At 42.2% G+C, this 22,348-nt stretch overlaps 1 protein-coding gene across 2 annotated transcripts in view; it reads left to right on the forward strand.

The window, feature by feature from the left end:
- Pdzrn3 (PDZ domain containing ring finger 3) overlaps positions 1-22,348 on the forward strand; it is a 249,652-nt gene that overhangs the window by 207,315 nt on the left and 19,989 nt on the right. For both annotated transcript variants that reach the window (XM_008831584.3, XM_008831585.3), the window contains one exon: positions 20,205-20,452. In XM_008831584.3, coding sequence (XP_008829806.1) covers positions 20,205-20,452 — 248 coding nt within the window. The remainder of the gene's footprint in view (positions 1-20,204; positions 20,453-22,348) is intronic.

The raw sequence follows: 22,348 nt of genomic DNA on the forward strand, positions 1-22,348 counted from the left end.
TTTTGGGCTTTGGAACAGAGTATGTTGTTAACAGGCCCAAGGACATTTTGACTTTTAGCCCAGAAACTGGCTACTTTTCTTTGGGGTCTTTTTACCCTAACTGCCTAGCCAATTCCTACCTCCTATTCTTATTACACCATCCTCTGAAGGGGTTACCCAAATTGCCAATAGGGAATAGGGACGCAGACCGTTCTGGCTTCTTCCATGCTGAACAGGGACACAGGGTGAGGCAATTGGAGTACCCCTTCAGTAGGTCTATCTAAAAGACTCCCAAATTGCATAACTCTTGTCTCTAAGGGGAGAAGAAAGTCCTTGAATCATGAATAGAAGTTGTGAAGGAGAAGTAAAGGCAAGAGTAATTAGCATTACAAGTTCTAGACAGGGAACTAGAAAAAAGTCAGAACAGAGCAATTTTCAAATGTTCATCTGAGAGTCCAATGGAGTTTCTTGACAAGGACTTCCAAAAGCATCCCTCTATTGGGTTCTTCCTCATTTTTCTTTTGTCTTCCAAGGCTGGACTAGTTGGCTGGGAAGAGTGCCATGCCTACACTTTTGAAGGTTTCATTTACAACTATCCTTGTCAGAGCTCAGTGATCCTCCCTTTGGGGAATTATATTGTCAGAAGGTCAGTAGTCATCTCCACCTGTGTCCCACTGCCAAGGTCATTCACCCCATCACATAGGCATCATCCTGTCTTACATCGTCACCAAGAGAAAGGCGAATAAAGTACAGACAGTAGGAGGTCTAGTAGGCCACACTTGTATAATTTCAGTACAGTATATGAGATTGCTTTATTATTGCCAATTCCTTCCTGAGTCTGAATTCAGCTTTGTTATGCATATGATTACCCAGGAAAAAATGTAGCATGTACATGGTTTAGTATCATCTGTGGTTTGAAGTATCAGGTAGGGTTTCTCAGAACAAACCTGATGTGTATGTGGGTTCAGGACATTTCACTAATGCTTTGTTGTTTTCTGTTGTAATGGAAGGGACGTTGTTGCTGTTGTTTTCCTATCTCTGTGGACACTTGGTGTCATCTGACTTCTTAACTTTTCAAGTGACTAAAGTGACTGCAAGAAGACATCTCCTGGTGCTTTCATCTCACTTTAGCCTGATTTTTAATGAGGTTCCAGATTTCATTTGACTGTTATGTATATTGTCTATTTTTTTTATTTTCCTTTTGTGTTTGAAATGCCTGCTGAAGTTTCTATTTCTCTGTTGGATTCCCCACCTTTTCTATTGGCTTTTAGGATTTTTAAAGACATAGCTCGTGAACCAGTTCATTAACTGAAGTGTTGCAAATGCCCCCCCCCATTTTTGGAGGTCTCTATGATATCTTCTAGGAAACCCAACACCTTAATACATCTTTTTTATTGTGGTTTGCTTTCTGTGTCTTTGTTAGGAAGTGTGTTTTCTACTCCAAAGTCATAAAGATGCTCTCCTTTATTCTCCTCCATGCATATTTTATAAAGTTTCATAGAGATTCACATCAGTTTGTCTTTCTGTTTTTTTTCATGTATGGCATAATGTTGGAGCTAAACTTCATTTTTCTCATAAATGGATTTTGTAATATACCTTAGAGAAAAGCCCATCTTTTACCTTTTCCATATGAAGGGGAAATGCCAGTTTCTCCTTGTGATTGAACCTCTTTCTGGCCTTCCTCTTTTGTCCTGTTGATGGGTGCATACAATGGTTGTTATATGGCATTATGACTAAGCAATAACTCCTGATAGCTGGGACAGCGAGTCCTTCCCCAAAGCCACCTTGTTTGCTTGGCTCTTCCAGGCACCTGTGCTCATTCATGAACATTTGACGCTCAACTTGTCAAGCCAGCTGGCAATGCACTGGTGATGTTCTATTTCTCAAAGGGGTACTGGGTTTATGGGTACTCATTATGATATTCTTTATGTATCATCTTACAAATTTTTAAACTTACTCAATATTTAATAAAACTATTAAAAAGAGATCTAGCAACATGTATATTTAAATCTCCTCTGACTCCAAATTCTGAAGGGATGTAAATCAAAAATAAGAATAGAAGGAAAAGAGATTGGCTGGCTGTACAGCTCTGTTAAAAATATACAAGGGCTGGCAACATGGCTTAGAAGGTAAAGCACTTTCACCATAAGCCTGGTGACCTGAGTTTGATTCCCAGAAGCTACATAAAGGTGTGCAGAAAGAACCAGCTCTATAAAGTTGTCCTCTGACCGCCAATGTGTGCCCCCTCCACACACATCATGCACACACAAAATAAAAATAATTTTTTTAAAACTGTAAGTATAAAATATTGGGTGGTAGCCCTTCTGTAATTCCAGTGCTTAGAAGGCAGAAACAAGATCCCTGAGGCCAATTGGCTAGCTACACTAACTGAATTCTCAAGCTCTGGGTTCAGTGAGAGACCTTGCCTCAGTAAATAAAGTGGAAAGTGATTAAGGAAGACACCTGATATCAACCTCTGGCCTCCACACACATGTGAACACACATGTGCCCATGCACATGTATCTAGATAGATGATAGATAGATAGATAGATAGATAGATAGATAGATAGATAGATAGATAGAGATAGAGATATATACACACACATACATACACATAAATATATGTATATTTATTTATATGTTGAGCTGAGGATACGGTTCAGTAGTAGAGCACTTGCCTACCATGCACAAGGCCCTAAATTCAATCCCCAGTATTGCAAAAGAAAGAGAAAGAAAGGGGGAAGGTAGAGAAAGCCATTCAGTACTGCTTTAGTCTTCTTAGTGTGGAGCACTCTTCATCAGTAAAATCACTCTCACAAGCTGTAGCATTTGTTGCAAAAGAAGGAAGACATCTGTCAGACTCCGGTTAGAACTCGTCTTTTTATACACACTTCTCCTGCATTTTGCATGTTTCTATCTAAAGAAATCCAAAGCTCCAAGTGTGTGTCTTTTGTAAAAAACAACACATGACCTGAATAACACAGGCGAGATTTACTATTCACAGCCTCCTACCAATGGAAGCAGAGTTAATTTGAGAGACATCTGGGAGAATCACAGTTTTCTCCCAGTGTGTTAAGCAGTTTACCCTAACACACGCTCCTGTTTTGCCATACGTGGCAATCAATTATTTCTCTCCCCCCCCCCACAGTGCCATGGCACATTACATTAGAAGTGACATGCATTTTAATAAAAGAAAACTCTAAAGATTACAAGCCAATTTTGCTTTATTGAGCAGCTGTTTCCTATCTGGGGAGTCTCAAAAAGGTAGAAATTATGATCCCATGTAGCAAGATTTCAGTTGTCTATAGGAAGTGAAAGGCAGAGTATGTATCCAGAGTGCTACCTCCCATGCGTTTTAATTTTATCTACTTATGAAGTGACTTTCATGTGAAACTTGTGAAGCATGCTCTATGCATGTTAGATACCAGCTACCATATTCTACATTTAAAGGCTGTAGCCATGTGCTCCTGCTTAGAATAACTTGCTAACAAGAGATGCCTTTCTCCATTTCCTGGGCTTGGTAGCTACCCTTTTCTATTTTCCTCTCTCTGGCAAGTTTGTAAGTCTAAGGTTTGCAGTGTTGGGATAGGTGTTTAAAGTCTAAGTTGTTCCAAGTGTCTGTCTCACCGCTCTTTCTGCAACTACATAAACTTGAAGTTGACATTGAAGTTCCTCCAGGGATAGGAACCTGAGAAGAAGTATCTGCTCCCCAAGGGCAAAAGGAGAGAGGAAATCACCAATGAGAGATGAGGACAAAAGATTGAGCCACTTCTTAATCAGCCAAGACATTTCAGCACCAACCAGACTCCTTGTCCACCATGGTTAAGGAACCCCAGGGGAGGCTCCAGCATTATATTCTTTATCTTCATTACCAGTGAGGACCCATCATGAGGATTTCCAGCAACTTGGTTATCATCTTCATCCTAAGAATGATACATTAGAGAATGACTGTCACACACACATATTAGGGACATGAGTCATAGATTCATACAATCCTCACACCACCCCCCAAGTACAGAGACTAGTTATTTCTTTTCTACAGATGAGACAGGGAAGTGACCGAATTGCCTGGGGATACCCAGTCAGTAGGTGTCAGAGACAAGATCATGCCGCAGGACTGCCTAACACAGTGACAGGTGGAACATGAGTTCCTCCAGCACACATCAGCAGATGCCTCCTTCCTGGCATCATGTCATAGGGTGGAGAGGAAAATCCCTGTCATCAAGGTTTGCATTCCAGAGCCAGATGAGGCCAGAAAGGAAGTATTACACTGGTATAAACGCTGCAGCTGTATGGGATTCCACAGGTGCATCACAGCAGTATGTGAACAGGAAGCAGTGATGTTTCCTCCTCTATAAGACAGAAGTGATTATCAGGTAAAATGGGGTGTCAGGGTGACTCCTCGCTTACATGCAAACTTACCTGGGTTTTGTTGAAGAGGAGAGGGATTTCACTACAAATTACCCCAGTCTAGAATTGTCCCAAGGCAGCATTTATTGAGTCCCTACTGTGTTCTCTAAGCCACATGCTGAGGGAGGAGAGGCTAAAAACTACTTCAAGAGATACACCCCCTCCTGCCATGTCTACTTTGTTAGAAGAGGAGATTCACGCTGCTCTTGTGGCCCTGTCATTGAGCTGCTATGAAATAGTGCCTGGGCCTCTGTGAACCTTAGCTGCTGCCTCCAAAGCACAAATGCAATCTCTCTTTCCTAGGGTGTTAGGAGTGTTCAAGTATGTATGCTGTGCCTAGAGGCTGTTAGACATGGGCTATCTCTGAATACTGACATATTATCAGATGAGCCAATGAAGGCTCTGGGGACCGAAAAAGAAAATAATTCTAGAGAACGTGTGGGTATCCAGACTTCCAAAATTAGGGATACAGGTCTCCATGGAGACAGATATAAGGATGGATATGGATCTAGAGCAGTCAACTTACATGGACATCTTTGGGCATCATTGGTACTGTCATTTCTTTGAAAGGAACCATGGAGAACAGGCTTCAGGAGAAATATATAAGGAAAAGTCTTCTTTGAAATATGTAGAGATGGATATACCAGTGCACTGGAAGAAAATGTTATGATTCAGGCATTTCCTTAAGTTACTTATTGAGCACTTCCATTATACCAAGTAGGAACAGCCACTGGGCATACTGTAGTGGGCACAGAATTCACGAGGTCATGTTCTTCACAGTGCTTTCAACCCAGAGATAGAGACATCCAGCAAGTTCCCACAAAGTAGTGATGGCCAGTGCTAAGAACTAGAAGAGCCAAAGGCTGAGACTCTGGCCAGAGACACAAAACTGTCAGCCTGGCAGGAGGAGCTTGAGGTCTTTAAGGGTAACTATCATGCATGTGTCTCACATGCATAGTTTGTTTCCAGGGACCATCCCAAGTTTAACACATACTGCTATAGATAGAGCATATGAAAGCACTAAGGAAAGTAAGCAGTGCTATATGACTCTACCATAGATTCCTAATGAAGGGAAGATGTGTTTTCCAATCACAAACCTAATATGCATGTTTATTTAGAGCTATACATCCATGTAAATGAAAGAGAGCCTGTCACACAACAGTCTGTGCAATGCCTGGGACAGCAGTTAGGACAGGAATTTCCCTTGTGCATGTTCAGCTATGGTACGACACTTGGCCATGAGCTCATCTATAAGGCAGGATGAAACGAGGTCAGAGAAAAGCTTAGGGAGCTTCATATTGTTTATTTCAAATTACACTAAGAGGAGGTTTAAAGGGAGAAAAAAATCCAGACCCAAACAAAAGCAGGGGGGAAATTTACTGTTGCCTAGAGCAACTAGATCAACACACAGATCCTCCCGTGGCTGTCTCTGCCATTCGTGTGATGAGAATCCAGATTTTTGCCGCCAGCAGTCTCATTGCTTTGCTAAGACCCACACAGCACTCAGCTGAAGCAGAGCTGTGAGTCTGTTTCCACCCAGCTGGGCACCCTTTCTCACTACAATGAATGAAGCATGGACACTATATATGTCACTCCTTAACTCTGCAACTCTGTAAGCAATTTGTTACATCCCTTCTCCAACCTTCACATAATCAAACTCATGCACATATTCTCTGCTCAGCCCCCACCTCCTCTCTGGAAAGCCCCTACGTTTTCTCCTGTTCTAATTACATTATCAAGTGTTTGGTTTGGTTCATTAACTCCTTCCCAGATGATTTCCTCCTGGTAGATTTCTAGCAAATTCTACTCATGTCTAATAAATCATCTTAGAAAATGCTGCAGGTTTTTTCTCTCTTGAAGGATTGGAGCCCACACGCTGATTCTTACATCCCTGCAAACACTTGTATTCTCTCTCCTTTCAAAACAACAACCCTTTGAAAACTTCAATTCAAAAACTCCCAATTCAACTGCAAAAGAGAAATTGAAGAATTGGGCCAGGTTAACCCCAAAGGTTTCTCCAGTGAGCATTTCACTAGAACAGTCCCAAGATTATTTTATCATCCAAACAGACTTTCGGGCTAGAGATATAGCTCAGTTGATAGAGTGCTTGCCTTGCATGCACAAAGCCCTGGGTTGAATCCCCAGCACTGAATAAACTAGGTTTGGTGGTACATGCCTATATAATCCCATCCCTTAGGAGCTGGAGGCATAAGAATCAAGAGTTCAAGATCAGCCTCATCTGTGGCTACATAGTGAGTTTGAGCCTAGCCTGGGCTACATGAGAACTTGTCTCAATTAAAAAACAAAAAAGACTTTCTTTAGTTGACCACAATCAGGGTGTTTGTCTCTTCTTTGTCCTCTGCTGGACCTGAGAATCAGGGAGTTGTTCAAAGGACCTACCACCCAGATACAGCGCCAGTGTGTAACCAAAACTGGAGCAGGTAAATTAAGTCAGGAGGTTTTAACTGAGTATCCCTTGGATGGGAAAGGACTTGGGGTTCAGATCCTTCTCCAGGATGTGACAGGATGCTTGGGGCAAGAGATTGTGGAATTTTATCTTAAAAGGTGGTAAACAGTCCCAGGTACCTAATATGGGACAATCTGAAATAATGCAAGAGGGCCTTCGGTACCAATCTAACAAGGTTCCTGACACATTTATTAAAAAAAAAAAAAAAACAATGTTCAGGGCTAAGGAGGTGGGTCAGTCACTAAACTGCTTGCCTTCCAAGTATGAAGACCTGAGTTTGGATCCCTAGCACCCATGTAAAAAGTCAGGCACAGGGATACATGTCTGTAATCCCAGCTCTGGGGAGGCAGAGACAAGTGGATCCCTGGTACTTACTGGTCAGCTAGCCTAGCATAATTAGTGAGCTATAAGTTCAGTGAGAGACCCTTTCTCAAAAACCAAGGTAGAAAGAGATTGAGGAAGACATCCAGCATTGACCTATGGCCTCCACACACGTGCACACACATGCATGCACAACTGCACAAACACGTAGAAAATCACCACCCAGAACAGTTTTCCAGCTTACATCTGGAGAAACTGAGGCTTGGGAGAGCTCTGTGGTTTCTTTAAATGCCTATGTACTGTTTTGTTGACTGTAGCAGCATTTGGCCACCTGGCATATACCTCACGAATCTTATAGTGCTTTTCCCCAGTTCACTCCACAAGCATCCTTATTTTTTTTCTGCATAGATCAACAAATATATCACAGACACCCACTCTCCAGATGTTCTTTAATGCTAAAATATGGAACTTCTACCAGTCTCATTTTCCAGGATCTAATCACAAAAAAGCAAGGATCAATTATTATAATGTGATCATTCTTTAAGCCCTTCAGCAACTGCAAAGTTGAGAGGGCGAGTCATTTTATTTCCTACTCTACAGGTGATAAATATCCAAGAATGTCACCATTATTCTTTCTGTGCCATTTGTCAGCCATATTTATAAATCTTTGAGAAAGAAGTACAAACTTAACTTTATTTTGATTCATGGTGGTTCTAAATCTTCCCCCTTAGCCATCTCTAAAGTCAGTTTTCCTCACTCAACCTCTGCCAGTTCTCTCTACACAGCCAACATTTCACAGAATTCTTCTTTAATTTCTCATGGTGGTCATTCAGTAACTGCACATTTCAGTGGTGAAAACTCAGAATATATGCAGTCTATTGATAAAAGTTATCTCTTCTTACAAAGAATGGTTTCAGCAAACTGAATATTTTGGTAGTTCAGGAAACATGTATCAGGTGTGCATGCCCTCCTCAGTGGACTAGTCGTATGTATTATAAATGAAATTGGAGCTGGAAAGATGAAAGATTGGGTTTTTGTTTCACTTGTTTTGTTTTCATTTTGTGTTTATTCAGCCTTTTGACACAAGGTCTCACATAGCCCACTCTGGCCTCACACTCCCTATGGAGCTGGGATTGGGCTTGAATTCCTCGTCCTCCTGTGTCCCCTCCCATGTGCTGGGATTGGGGGATATGCTACCATGTTCATCTAGGTTTTCCTTTTAGAAAGTATATTCAAATTTAGAAATGAATTTCACACAAGTGAAAAGACATAAATATTTTCTCCTCTAGCCTAAATTTCACCACCAAGTTGAACAAAAATTGGAATTAAAAAATCAAAATTGGATCAAGGTTCAGGAGAAACACAGAGGTTTTGTGCTTTAATTTTGGATGTCTGCCACACAGCTCACTCTCCAAAGCGATCCTATTGATGTGAGTCAGTATAGATCCATTGTTCTGAGGAAGCCTGAGCAATAAGGAAGTCTGACCTGTGTGCAGAGTCCAGTCCTGCAGCTTTCTGCCTGGGAAAGGGCAACAGGAGGAAGAAACATCAACCATCTCTGTGAAAATCCTCATAATGAAAATGTGGGAAATCACACAGTATAATGTCATTTTGAATTGTTGATGTCCATTTAGAGTAAGAGCTGAAAGTCCAGGAAAGTTGATGACAAATGGTTTGAATATCTTGGATGTGTTTGTAAACCAGCAATAACATGGGAAAGGTCATGTGGAGAACAAAGATTTTTAGGAGCAAGTTGGGAGAACTTCTCTCATGGGGCCTGAGAATGTGAGTCCCTCTTGGCAGAAAGGAGTTGAGGATTGGTGACTGGTGTGCCCAGTCAAGCAAAATCGACTGTTTCTTTTCCCTCTCTACTTTTACCTCACCATGGTGGGGTTGTATGATTTCAGAGGCCTGGGAAACAGTACCACAGGTTAGGACACCAGTAGCAGGTCATAGCCTGGAGCCTTCAACATCTACAGGAGTTTGGAAAGGAAGCCCTCACGGGGCGCATGGCATAGGCCCAGAGACCATACAGAGAACCCATAGTCACACTGCCAGCTAACAGCAGAACAAGGAGTTCCTGAGGAGCCTTAGATGTCCCTAGGCCCTTGTTCATTCCAAGTCATTGCATTTGTATTTGTTTTACCTTGATACTCAGCTCAGAAATGAAGCTGTATTTGGCATTAAAAGGCTACATTCAAACTCTTTTAAACTACCATGGAGTGGCTAATAACCTACCATGGAGTGCTAATAAGGCAGTGCTTCCCCTCTTGAGCCTGTACTTCTATGACAATGGACATTCATAAGTGTGGCCATCTCTTCCTCATGGGTAGTCCCTACCCTAACACTTGCTCCTCTGCCCCCTTGATATTCTAGCCCCTTCCTGCACTAGTGGAATCATTAGCATCTACCTTCTTCACCAGACCTGGCCCTGCTTACCTTTCAGGATGTAGCATTTTCTCATGGGGTAGTAACTAAATGAATGAGCCACTGTATGTAAAGTGCTTAGGCATAGTGAACGACACAGGCACAATGCTCAGAAGTGCCAGTCATCATTATTCACACAAATGAAAGGCAGCATGGCTGTCATCAGGCAGCTTTGATCTAAGGAACATTTAAAATTCATATATTGACACATAATTATTATTATCCATTTAGAATGTGTTGGCAAGCTAAAATGGTGACTAGTGTAGGAAAAGAAAAGGAGAAATTTCCTTTCCTTCAACATCCAGTAGTTTATGTCTAGGCTTGTACCAGGCTTTAATCAACTGAGTTGGGGTGCCAGTGTCAGCAGGTGTGTATGAAGTATAAAATGTGTGTCTGAATACACACAGCATCTCCTTCAAGAACCCTATCACAGTCATTCTAATGGAAGTTTTGCCTCACAGGATGAACTACTTTGCTACACAGAAGCCAAAATTAGCTTTGAACTAAGTGGTACATATTATAATTCTGTTTCTTTGGGTGGAAAACAAAGGGAAAAAATGATTCCAAGCCACTGATTGTTTAGGATGCCCTAAAACTTTGAGATACAAACCCACAAGAGCCAGAAAAATCTGTTTGCACTGGCTCCACATTAGCTTTGATTTTTCCTGGCATTCACTGGTTTGTTACCTGACCTTTGTGTTAATGAAATTTCTTAACGCTTTTTAAATAGCATTCTAAGAGAAGCTCATGAAGTAGAGGATGTGACATGCAATAAACATTTTTTAAATTTTGCTTTCTGGGCCTCCTTCTCTTTAGGATTGAAGGGCTTCCAAAAATGTGTGATGTTGCTTTTCTTTTCTGTTTGAACAGATGACTGGCATCACTTTTGTCCTAACTGTACCATTTTAATTGGTGCTGCATCAAAAGAGTTCACAGCACTTGTAGGATGTTTGTAGGACACACACATTGAGATTTTATGAGACAGCTCTGAAAGAGAAGATTTGACAGGCAATGTCTGAATTATATTTGCCTCCAGCTTCTCTGCAACTGAGTAGGAAGGGGTGGGGGCAGGAGCAGATATCCAAAATTAGTGCTTTCACCACTCTGCTTAGTATACCTGATGCTATTACCAATTGATTCCTGAGGAAGGTCAGTAGGCTGGGCCCACTGGGCCTGTGGTCAAGGTCAGACATCCGCATCAAGGCACATAAAAGTCAAAACTCTTTGCAAGGATCTTGTTCCTTTCCCCAAGCATCAATTCCTTGTCGTGGACCAACCTCTCCTCTCTGTGCTGTTGCTGAGGACTCTTCCTCACACCTTATGCCAATGGCTCAACACCTCAACCTTCTGTTGCTTTGATGCTCAGGTCAGATGACAGACTACCAGCCATGCAGTCCGGGGTTTATAGCATGTGCTTTGAACTGCTAGGTTTAAACCCCATAGCTACTCTCATAAGTTGCACAACTTTAGGAATCGCTTGGGTTCTCAGGCTGTTATTTCCTCATCCATGCTACAAGGATAATACCGCCTGCTTACAGTGGGCCTTGTGTGAAGATGGGATTGTGATGGTTAATTTTGATTGTCATCATGTGTGGTGCACCTGAGGCGCACCTATGGGTGTATCAAAAAGGGCTTTTCCAGGGAAAGGTAGCTGAGGGAGGAAGAAACACCCTGCATGTGGGTGGCAGCATCCTATGGGCCAGTGGCTTGGGCTGAATAACAAGGAAAAAGCTATCTGAGCACTGCTATTCCCCTCTCTGTGCTTTCAGATCCTACTAGATGCAGCCTCACTCCTGCCATCACAGCTGAGAGCTGTTCTTACTACGCACCTCTGCCCTGTGGGTTGCACCCTCAAATTGTGCTCCACAGTCACCCTTTCCTCCATTAAGTGGTTTCCTGTCAGGTATTTGGTCACAGCAATGAGAAAACTAACTGCAACAAGGATCAGATTATACGTGTAAACCATTTAGCTCAGTGTGAGACACAGAACAGACACTGAGGACATGTGTTTCAAAATGATGGGCCTCGGGGTGGCCCCTGGAGCCCAGAAAAGCACTTTGCATGGGCTTTCTTATAGAATTTATTTGGAGAGTAATTTTTACTCAAATTTGGCAGGTGGAATTTTTAGGAGCCCTATCTGGCTGAGTCCTGTGGTAGACAGTGTATAACAGTGCTGACCACAAGCCAGACTCTGTGCCAAGCTCCACACAGTGAATCTTCTTGTCGCCATGTACAGATGATACTTGGGAAGAGGTCATCCCGCTCCCAAGTTTTCCCAGGTGTAACAGCAGCCGGCATCCAGACACTGTGCGAGCTGTCCTTAGCTGGTTAGTTGTCATCTATGAGGTGTTTTCTTAAATATTCACCATTTGCAGCCGAGGGCACTAATGAGTCTGAAAGCCTGTGTCCCTCATTCAGAGCCCCAGGCAGGGCCACTCTTACCTAGGGTTACTCAGCTTTGGTCACTACTTTATCAGCACATGGGGTTAAGGAGATGGGCCCCCTAGTAATGTTTCCAATCACTGAAGATAATAAAATAAATAATTAACATTCATTGAATACTCACTATAATCCAGCACATGAACCTTTAGTAGTTTCTTTGCAGAGTCTAGTTAATTCTAGCAACACCCTAGTCAGTTGGGTCCTGCCATTAACCCATTTTGTAGATAAGCAAACTAAGACACTATGATGTGAATAGCCTGTTCCCAGGCAATCAAGCCACAGCCCAGAGCTTGGCCTTGACCATGGTCTTTAGTCCATGTAGCAGTCCAGCTCTTGAGCATCTTCATTCCATGAGAATCCTCCCCTAACTCTGAAACTGAAATCACTGTGGTAACAGCAAATACAAAACATCCAACACTTTTTAACATTATTTTAAATGTCCTCATTGCAACAGTTCTCTGGATGGAGGAATCTTCCCAGGTGTCTTTGGTGATTTTTCCTTTGGTGATTAGAGGCTTCAGAGTAGGCATTTATTTTTAGGAAGTTTTGAGTCTTTGAAGAAAACACCTAACAGACTCATCCAAACTGTTTCTGAGACCAACAGAAGTTTATACCAAGGAGATGGAATGACTGAATGAAATAATCATCTCATCTAGGACCTTAGAATGCTTGCAGAAATGTCCCGCCATTTCCTCCCTCAGTGTATGCTCTGTGTGTGCTGCTACAGTGGGATATAATGCCAGTGAATTGTTAAACACAATGATATTGATTTGTAAAAAATAGCAGAGCTGGGCCAGGTGGTACATACCTCTAATCCCAGCACTTGGGAGACTATGGGGGGATTGAAAGTTCAAGGGAAGCTGGAGCTATGCAGTGGGACTGTCTCAGAAACCCAAGGCCAGAAGATGTACCTCAAATGTAAAGTATCTATCTAGCAGGTATAGGGGCTCAGGTTTTTTCCTAGCACCCCTCCAAATGCTTTTGAAGCTCATCAATGTCTATATCATGAATTCGACCTGCATCTCCAGAAGCAAGGGGACGATGACCATACCTCCAACAGGTGCCCAAATGCTCAGAAGGCCTACTGTAAAAAGGGGAGGTACTTTATCTCTCCCATGAAGGTTGTGTGAATAAATGTAGGTGACACTTTTGGAACAGGATCTTGGCAGAGAGAAAACACATGGAGCACACTGAGAAATCCCCAAGGCACCTCCCAAGGAGGTGCCTGTTAGAACCCAAGCTGCCCATGTAGATCCAAATTTTGACTGAACCAGATCTATGGAAGTGTAGTCAACATGTTGGTATATATGTGTATATGTGCATGTGTGTACATTATCCATATTTATGAGTGTGTATGCATTTTGGGAGGGGGTGCCATTCACAGCTGCATAATCTTTGAACAGCATTTGTTCATTATAATTCATATTTCTTCTTACCTGCCATGATACCTACATTTCAGAGAAGTCACCTTCCCTTCCTTGAGCCCTGGAACAGATCATAAATTTGAAATAAATTAATAAACACAGAAGTTTCCTGAATGAGAAAAAGATTTTTTTTGTCCAACCTAATGAGGGCTTGAAACCTTCTCTTCTGTGTGTGTAGTTTATCATAACCTCTTGCTTCTCGTGGAATGTAAGTTTTAATTAGTTTCAAAATAGAGGTGTGATATTTTATAAAATGGAATTAGTGCCCTTAGTTAATTAAATAATCCCTTTAAAAGTTGGATTTTAGCCAGGGGCACAATTTATGGAAGCTCAAATTTTAGATTGCATTGGTATTTTATACTGGGGTCGTTCGCACATGTAATAGAAAAAGAGGTGGTTGTGGTGTGCTTCTCCCAAAAAACCCAGGGGGTCTCCACAAATATTTATTTTCTAAGTTCAAAAGACTAATGTGTGTCTTTTGTAAGTATTATATTTTAAGATAATCTCAACTGCTTATATTTAAGTTATCGGAAAAAAAAATCACTGAAAGCTGTCTGGGCTCCTGGGTTATTTTTAACTGTATTAATTTATGTATTTAGTTAGTAGTTAGTGTATGGGTATGGGTATGTGTGAATACAGGCACTTCATGTTCCACGGTGCACATGTAGCGGCCAGAGGACAATTTGGGGCATTGGTTGTCATGGTTCACCTTGTTAAGATAGGAGCTCTTGTTTCTGCCACTGCACCGCAGACTCCAGCCTAGCTGGACCAGGAGCTTCCACTTTTAAGCAAGTTTCCTGCCTCTGCCTCCCATCTCACTGGAGGAGCACTGGGAATACAGATATGCACCACCACCACATCCACATAGATTCTGGGACTTGAACTTGGGTTACAAGACTTGCACAGTTAGCACTTTTACACACTGAGCTATCTCCCTGGCCCAATTCTGGATTTTGAAGGTGACACTGTGTGATCACAGTGTGCAGTGGTATGTCTATAGAGACTGTCAATCAAGCCTCTTTCTGGGTCTTAGGGAAGTGATAGTCCTAAAATGTATAGTCTTGGGGCTGCCCAGCCTCCTCAGCTAAATCAAATGGCTCACTAATTGTCTTAGTAAAATGCCATCCGCCACACACTCGTCTGCCCATTTCTGACATGGCTCCCCAGGAAATACTTCCAATGACAGTCCAATAGCCAAAAGGCAAATGCTAGCAGAATGAGCAGATGATTGAAGATAGATGGGTCATCAATGAACTTCACCCCCAAATGGATTATCCACCAATTCTGTATTATGGTCATGAGCAGCTATGGAAAAGACAAGTGCTCCCTCACCTTGAACAGCAGCCCATGCTATCAAGGCCTCCCTGGAGCCAGGAAGGACTCCTCCCATGCCCTCAGATACCATCTCGTTGCAGGAGACATTGCTCTAAAGGACCTCTTTAAGGTTCCTTAGTGTCATGTTATATTTGTAGTGGGACTGTTTGCCTTAAAACTCACTGATTGGATTTTTTCCATAACTGCCCCTCTGTCCCAGGGGAGATCCTGGTGGAGCCTAAGGTGAATAATTTAGGCATTTAATTTATAATAAAGATAAACTTTGCAATCAGCATTTCTTGTTCCAAAACATTTTATTCATTTGGTTTTAGAGCTATATAAACTGTTTTAAAGGCAATCTGCTCAATTGGGCGAGTTAATGATATTTAATTTGACTGGGCCAAACGTCACTGGATGTGCGTCCCGTCTCTAATCGCAGCCATCATCGGCACTGTTATGTGTAATATAGATGCCATGCTAATCCCGAGAATAAAGGTTGTCATTCTCGATTGGCTGCCAGCAGGCACCAGAGTCATCACCTCACTAAGTCTCTTGGTGATGTGATTGCACGATGACAGTGTAATAAGTGTTATGTGCACGAGGTAATTCAAAACAAATTTGGCTGCAAAAATGGATTGTCTAGGATAGTAAACTCCCGCCTTGCCTCCTCATCTTTTGAGGGAATGTAATGATCCTGAAAATACCTTGTCAAGAAGCTTGTGTGGCAGGGGTCAAGTCCTCTGAAATTTATCTATTGCGGCCCCCACTCTCCACCCCTGAGGATCCCATGTTGAAGCCTGAATAGATGCCTACATATATTGAGAGCCAGGAACACAAGATGGGCAGGGAGCTGGAAGTTTTTCAGGAAACAAATCTCTATCAAGACCACCTCACCAGGCTGGAGCTTGCTGTTTCATTTATAGGCTGTCTCTTAGTATCAGTGTCTTAGGATTGCTTTGCAACACTGTGTTAGACGTTATGCATAGATTATCTTAAACTGAATAATAAATAACCCAAAGGAGCATCACATCATAATTACATCTTCTTCCAATGAGGAAACAGGTCCAAAGGCCTCAGCCAGGATTCCACCTCTGGACTGATCCACAGTTACATCTCTGGTCACTCAGTTCTTGAGTTGTAAGAGAGGTCACTGGGCTTTTACAAGAATGAATTTGAACTGTGTTTGGTGGAAAAACCACATGGCACTAGATTACTACAATTACACCCTTAGCTATACTTCTCAGAAATCCCTTTTGATGAGAGCCAGACATACACAGTGGTGACATCTCCTGCATCATGAAAGGCCTTCATTTCTCAGTGTCCCAGGCCATGATCTTCCCCCATAACTGAATAGAAAAGCTGCTGCAGACTCAGACTGAGCTGCACAGGTCCTTCATGTAGTCCTTTTGAGGTATCACATAAATGTCCATATGGTGGTTCACACATAGGTTTATAAAATTTATGCAAACAAAGCCATACTTAGCATCATTGTTCTGTAGAGGTGAGCTGATGCAGATGCACCTTTCAAGGACACATGTCTACAAATTCTTGGATACGGGTAGAAGAATGTTCTAAGGAACCATTGGAAAAATACACTCGCGTCTAATTTTGCAGTGAGCTTGTGCATATTTACACCTCTTAGGATGTTTTGGACTATGGTCACAAGATCCAAATAAAATGGCTTCAAATCTAGAGAATGTACTATTGAATACGATGAAAAATCCATGTGATAAGAGGCTCTAAGCCTGGTCAGTTCATCTGCTCAATAACATCATCAAGAAGGGTAATCATCCCATTTTTCTGCTCAACTGTTGTCAGTACCTTAACTTGGCTTCCCCATTTAGTCTTCCATATGGTCCCAAGATGCTGTCATAACTCTAAAAAACCACATCTAGATAGATGGCTTGCCCAGAATCCAAAAGGGCCCATCTCTATCTCACATCCTCCTTTACAAATGAACCAAGATGAAACTTCCTAGCAGACTCCTCCTCTCATTCTCAGGCCTATCCATCATCAGACAGAAGATACAAAGCCACTGTGGTGGGCTAAAAACAATCAGAACCTACAGCTCAGGTCTCCCTGTGAGGACAAGACCCCTGATCTGATGGAGGTGAGGCCAGTGTGCATTCTCTTAGCAGAAGCAGCACAGGGTAAGAAGCTGCTGGCTGGCCAGTCTGCCTACTGTACTAGTCCTAAGACCTAATTGTGAGTGAGTGAAAAGTGAAGACCCTAGAAAGAATCCCTTTTTACACACAACCAGAAGACTTAATCCTGCCATTCCACTTAGATATGTTTTCTTTTTAAAAGCGTGAAGTTGAAAAGGAAAAACTATAGCATTGCCATGTTAAGAAAATCCTGTGTTCACTCCCTCTAGAAAAAGGTCTGGTATTTATATGGAAATGCACAATGCACAGATTTGACAGATTTTGCAAATCATTCTCAAATACTGTGTGTGTATGTGTGTATGTGTGTGTGTGTTTGTAATGTGTATGTGGAATATGTATATAGGTATGGGTGTGCACTCTGGCCAGGGGAGATACCCTATTCCCTGAGTCAGGGTCTCTCACTGAACCTGGAGCTAAGCTGTTGGCCAGTCCACTCTAGCAATCCTCCTATCTCCATCCCCTAAAGCACTAGAGTTATAGGAATGCATGTGGCCAAGCTTTTTACATGGGTGCCGGGATTCAAACTCAGGTCTTCATGCTTGTGCAACAAGTTCTCTCATCCACTAAGCCATTTTCCCAGCCTCAAAAAAATATTAATATCTGAGTCCACTGTTGATAAACTAATGTTGGTAGAAGCCATTCCCAATGATTATCAGCGTCTGAAGACCAATATGCCTACTTGGCATTGGCTACATTAATTTACCATTGAATTATTATTATAATGAGAAGTTGAGCATCCTTAACTCTGAAATGCTCTGAAATTTGGAAGTTTGGGATGCTGTGGTTCACAGTATTGGATTTCAGAGCATTTTATATTTCAGAATTTTCCACTGAGGACATACAGCCAAGCCAGTAAAGTTTTATATGAACAGGAGACACACATATATTCACACCTCCCAAAATCTTAAGTATTTCTATATCAACCGTTCTAGTTTAGTTTCTCTTGCTGTGATAAAACACTGTGACCAAAACCAACCTGAGTAGAAAAGGATTTATTTCACCTTACATCTTTCAGTTCTTCATGGAGGGAAGGTAGGTCAGGAGCTCAAGCAGAAACCTGGAGGCAGAATCTAAAGCAGAGACCACAGAGAAATGCTACTTACTGGCTTGCTCCCCTGGCCTGTCCTCAGCCTGCTTTCTCATAAAACCCGGGACCACCTGCCCAGGGGTGGCACCACCCACAGTGAGCTGGGTCCCTGCCCCATATCACTCAACAATCAAGAAAATGCCTCACAGACATACCCACAGGCCAATCCAATAGAAGAAATTCCTTAGTTGATGTTCCCTTTTCCCATGTGTGTGAAGTTGACAATTGAAGCTTAACCAGAGCACCAACATTTTGAGTAAGTGTTGTGTAAGTATTTGACTTTTGGTGCCACATATTAGTGGACAGCGTAGCTCACATAATTCTGTTCCACCACAAAGGTCCCAGTATCCCAAGTTATTTTCATTCCCATACCTCATAGCCTCCCAACCCAGGCCCTCAGCACTCTTGTTTCTAAGCTAGGAAGGAGCCACAATGTGCATCTGGTTTAGAAATCTAGGAACAATTCCTTCATATGCTTTCATTCTTTCCTCAGAGGTGGGGCATGAAGACAGCTGTAGTATAAACCATTCTGTTTCCCCACATCCTCTGATGCGGCACGGGGAATTGGAGTTTGATGGTGTACTCATTCCCACATTCATGTGCTTGAGTCCTTGTTCTGCCTAACCTCCCTCATGATGGAAGTAAATTATTTAAGTGGAATGACTCCATATTATGAATAATAACCTCCAATGGTGTGATTCATTTGGGCTTCATTACATAGAACGAACCAGACATCTAGTCCTTAATACAACAGTTGTTTACAGAGCACTCTAGTATACTAGTTGTCATTTTGTAGGGTCAGAGTAGAAAAGGTTTAGAGAAAAAGCAACAAAAAAACAGCTGCATAATCACTACTCCTGTTCTGCATACACTAAGAGAAGCTGCAATGCCCCAACTCAGATCATGGAGCTAATTGTCACCATGCTGTGAAGGATAAGCTACTAAGGGGACTGTGTATGCCAGACAGAGAAAGACTTCCTCTGACATTGGGAAATGTGTCGCCTTGCCTACACAAGCATATTGAAAGAACAGACTGTTAATCTCAGAGATCCAGAATCAAAAGCGACTGTGAAGTGAGTGGATAACTCAGTGTTGTTTTCCACAGAAATGCAGCCATGTGTCCTATGAGACATCTTTCCTATGCCACAACTGTGTATTTGATTTTATTAGCAACCACTTGTGAAATACATGTCCTACAGTCTAATCATTGAGATGTCTCCAAACTATCTGAAAAGAAGAACATTTTTTTAATGGGGGAAGGGAGAAGACAGATGAAATAGACTTCTGTGCTGATAGGAATGACTTCATTTTTCAGAAATAAGATTCTAGTTTCTGTATCATCTTGTGTTAGTTGTATGCAGTTAGTATTCATGATGCCATTGGGAAAACCCTGGACCCAGGATTCAGTGATGTGACTCACTCAGGAACTACTTACATTTTCACACATGGTGTACTGGGAGGACTAAAGAGAAGAGAGGTAAACACAGCTTTGACCCTTTCAGCCTCCTAGGAACATGAGGAGAGAGCTGTTAAGAGGTTCTTTTATTTAAGTTGTGCCCTTGACAATAGGCATTGGGGCTGTAGGAGTAACAATGTGCAATACACCGTGAAAAATGAAACACCTAGAATTCAGCTAGCTGTTTATTATTTACCCAGCCATTGGTCATTGGAAATCTTTCTCCATAGTTGACATATCTACCTATGACTTATACTGCTATTTGTTTGATATTTTCAATGGACTTTTTAAGGAAAAGGAAGACTGCTATCACTTGACACAAACTGGAAAAAATAGACACCATGAAAGCAAAACAATGTAATTAATTTCTAGTTAGCTATCATTGCCTGATAAAGGCTTAGAGCCTAAGGCTGCTCTTTTCTTTCACAGAGATTAGCAAGTGATAAAATTGCATTAAACACATTCTGGTTGGAGGCCAAGGCATCCCTGCTGTGAGATTTATTATTTAATAGCAGATGTGTACACCTCCAGTCTCATCCCTTTCTCAACCAGCCACTCTGGAAAAAACAGAACAGAGAGAGTTGAAGTTCTCTGATACCCCTAACATGCTCCTTCCATTTGGCCATTTACATCCCAAAGCTCTCAAGACACTAATGAGTCTCTCCAGTTTCTGCTGTATGATAATCCTCCCACTCTAAATATGTCTCAACAGGTCAATGGCAAAGACTTATCCCGAGCAACTCATGACCAGGCTGTGGAAGCGTTCAAGACAGCCAAGGAACCCATTGTGGTACAGGTGTTGAGGAGGACTCCTCGAACCAAAATGTTCACACCTGCTTCAGAGTCACAGCTTGTGGACACAGGAACCCAAACCGACATCACCTTTGAACACATCATGGCCCTCACAAAGATGTCCTCTCCCAGCCCACCTGTGCTGGATCCCTACCTGCTGCCTGAAGAGTAAGTACCCTGGCCAAAATTTGGTAGCCTGCTACCTATGGCAAAGGGCTCTGGGAAAGTGGGCTCCTTCCTTTCCATAGAGACAATGAAATTAATGCATCTTACAGTTTTCCTCCAAGTTGCCTGTGTTTAACTTTATTGTTTATAGAGGCAATAAATCGAATCCTGCTCAAAACTGCTCCGACATATTAATGACTTTATTATAACCCTGGAGCAGAGTTTTTCAAATTATATCCTAAGAACAAAATTACTTACAAATGTTGTAAAAGTTGTATCAAAATAAAATTTAATCACTGCAAAGGGTAATTTTGAGGTTCTGTAGTTGCCACTGGAGGGAATGTTGATTTTTCTTTTAAATAGACAGTAAAGTGTGCAAAAAGTGCTCCTAAGGCTCTGCACTCTGCTTCCTTTGGGTCTCACTTCAAACATGCGTCCGTGCAATAAGCTCATGCCCGCCCCGTATAAGTACTGTCTGTACCAATTAAATAATAACTGTGATTGAACAGACCTCAATAATTTTTTCTCCACATGACTGTTACCTTCTGCCAAAAACATGAAACAGCTCAGAGCCTTCAAGCCACACAAACATGATGCTCAAACTAATTTCAACCTGTGGAACTTGGGCAATTTTGTTTTATTTATTTCCCGTGGCTTTATTTTTCCTTACAGTATTAGAATAGGCATAAAAGTCACAAGAATCTCATAGGACTATTGAAAGATTAAATGAAATAATGTGTGGCTGGCTGTCAGTGTGGCATCTGGTAAGCATTCAATAAATGGTGATCAGGGAAAAGGAGTGAGAAGGCTTCCAACACCGTTGGCTTAAAAGATGCCCAGCTAAATTTAGTTTTTCACTTTTGACCCTGAAATCTGAGGGCACAGACTCTTTAGCTGACACAACGCACCCCTGTCTTTTTACATCTTGGCTCCATCTGGATTCAGATAATTTGTCTGGATGCATTATTTCAGAGGCATGTTCTGCTCTTGCAGGGAAACCTCTAAGCCATACCTGTTGGATTTCTAATAGTAACCCAGTTCCTGGGGTGGCCACACATGTCCTGTGGTTCTGTCAGATTCCGGACAAAGGCTTGCCTTTCATCTCATGGGTTTAGTGGTTAGCTGTCATCTGTAACCGGGGCTAATTCCCCAGTTAAGTGAATTCTAATGCAGCTGACTGACAGTGTGTAAAGAGAGAAGACAGGCCTATCGTGTTAACACTCCCCATTCACGCAGTGTGTGAGTAGGCACAGAACTGTCACCTCCCTTACTTGTCATAGCTGCCCCTGCTGAAGGGGTGAGGAACTGTAGACTTACCAGGTTCTGCTCAGCCTAAGGTAGGATGGCAGTACTAGTAGAACAGTGGACTACCAGGTCACATCTTAGCTATGATACTCCATAGTGTCCCAGCTGCTCCTAGGAAGCAGCTGGCCCTTTCCCTGGGCATGGTCCTTCAAATGTGACAGTACAGACCAGAATTGCTTCGTGTTATTGATGAGCCCTTTAAGGGCCACTTGTGACTCACAGATGTTGACCTGTCAGAGTGACAGCCTTTTAGAAGCCAAACTCCTAATTTCCTCTTAAGTGTAGCTAACATGACATGACTTATCCCCTGAGGCAACTTGAGAAATGTCACAAAGTCCAGAGGTCAAGTCTCTACAGCTCTGTCTATGAGGTCAGACAACAGCAAGAGCATACAGAGGGACTGAGCAGGGAGTGCTAGTTAGGTTGATGACTGAAAGCCAGGAACTTCCAATGGGATCCTCAGGACTAAAAAGCCCTTAAGTGCAGGCAGTATATATTTGCCTGATGGGTCTAGAAAATGGAAGACCTGCCCTTCCACTCACATCTGATCTGTTGTTTCAAAACTAAGTGCGTGGGAGGAACAGCAAGCGCCCC

This window comes from Nannospalax galili, unplaced genomic scaffold (assembly GCF_000622305.1).
Source record: "Nannospalax galili isolate Female #2095 unplaced genomic scaffold, S.galili_v1.0 scaffold114, whole genome shotgun sequence".
Taxonomy (NCBI): Eukaryota; Metazoa; Chordata; class Mammalia; order Rodentia; family Spalacidae; genus Nannospalax; species Nannospalax galili.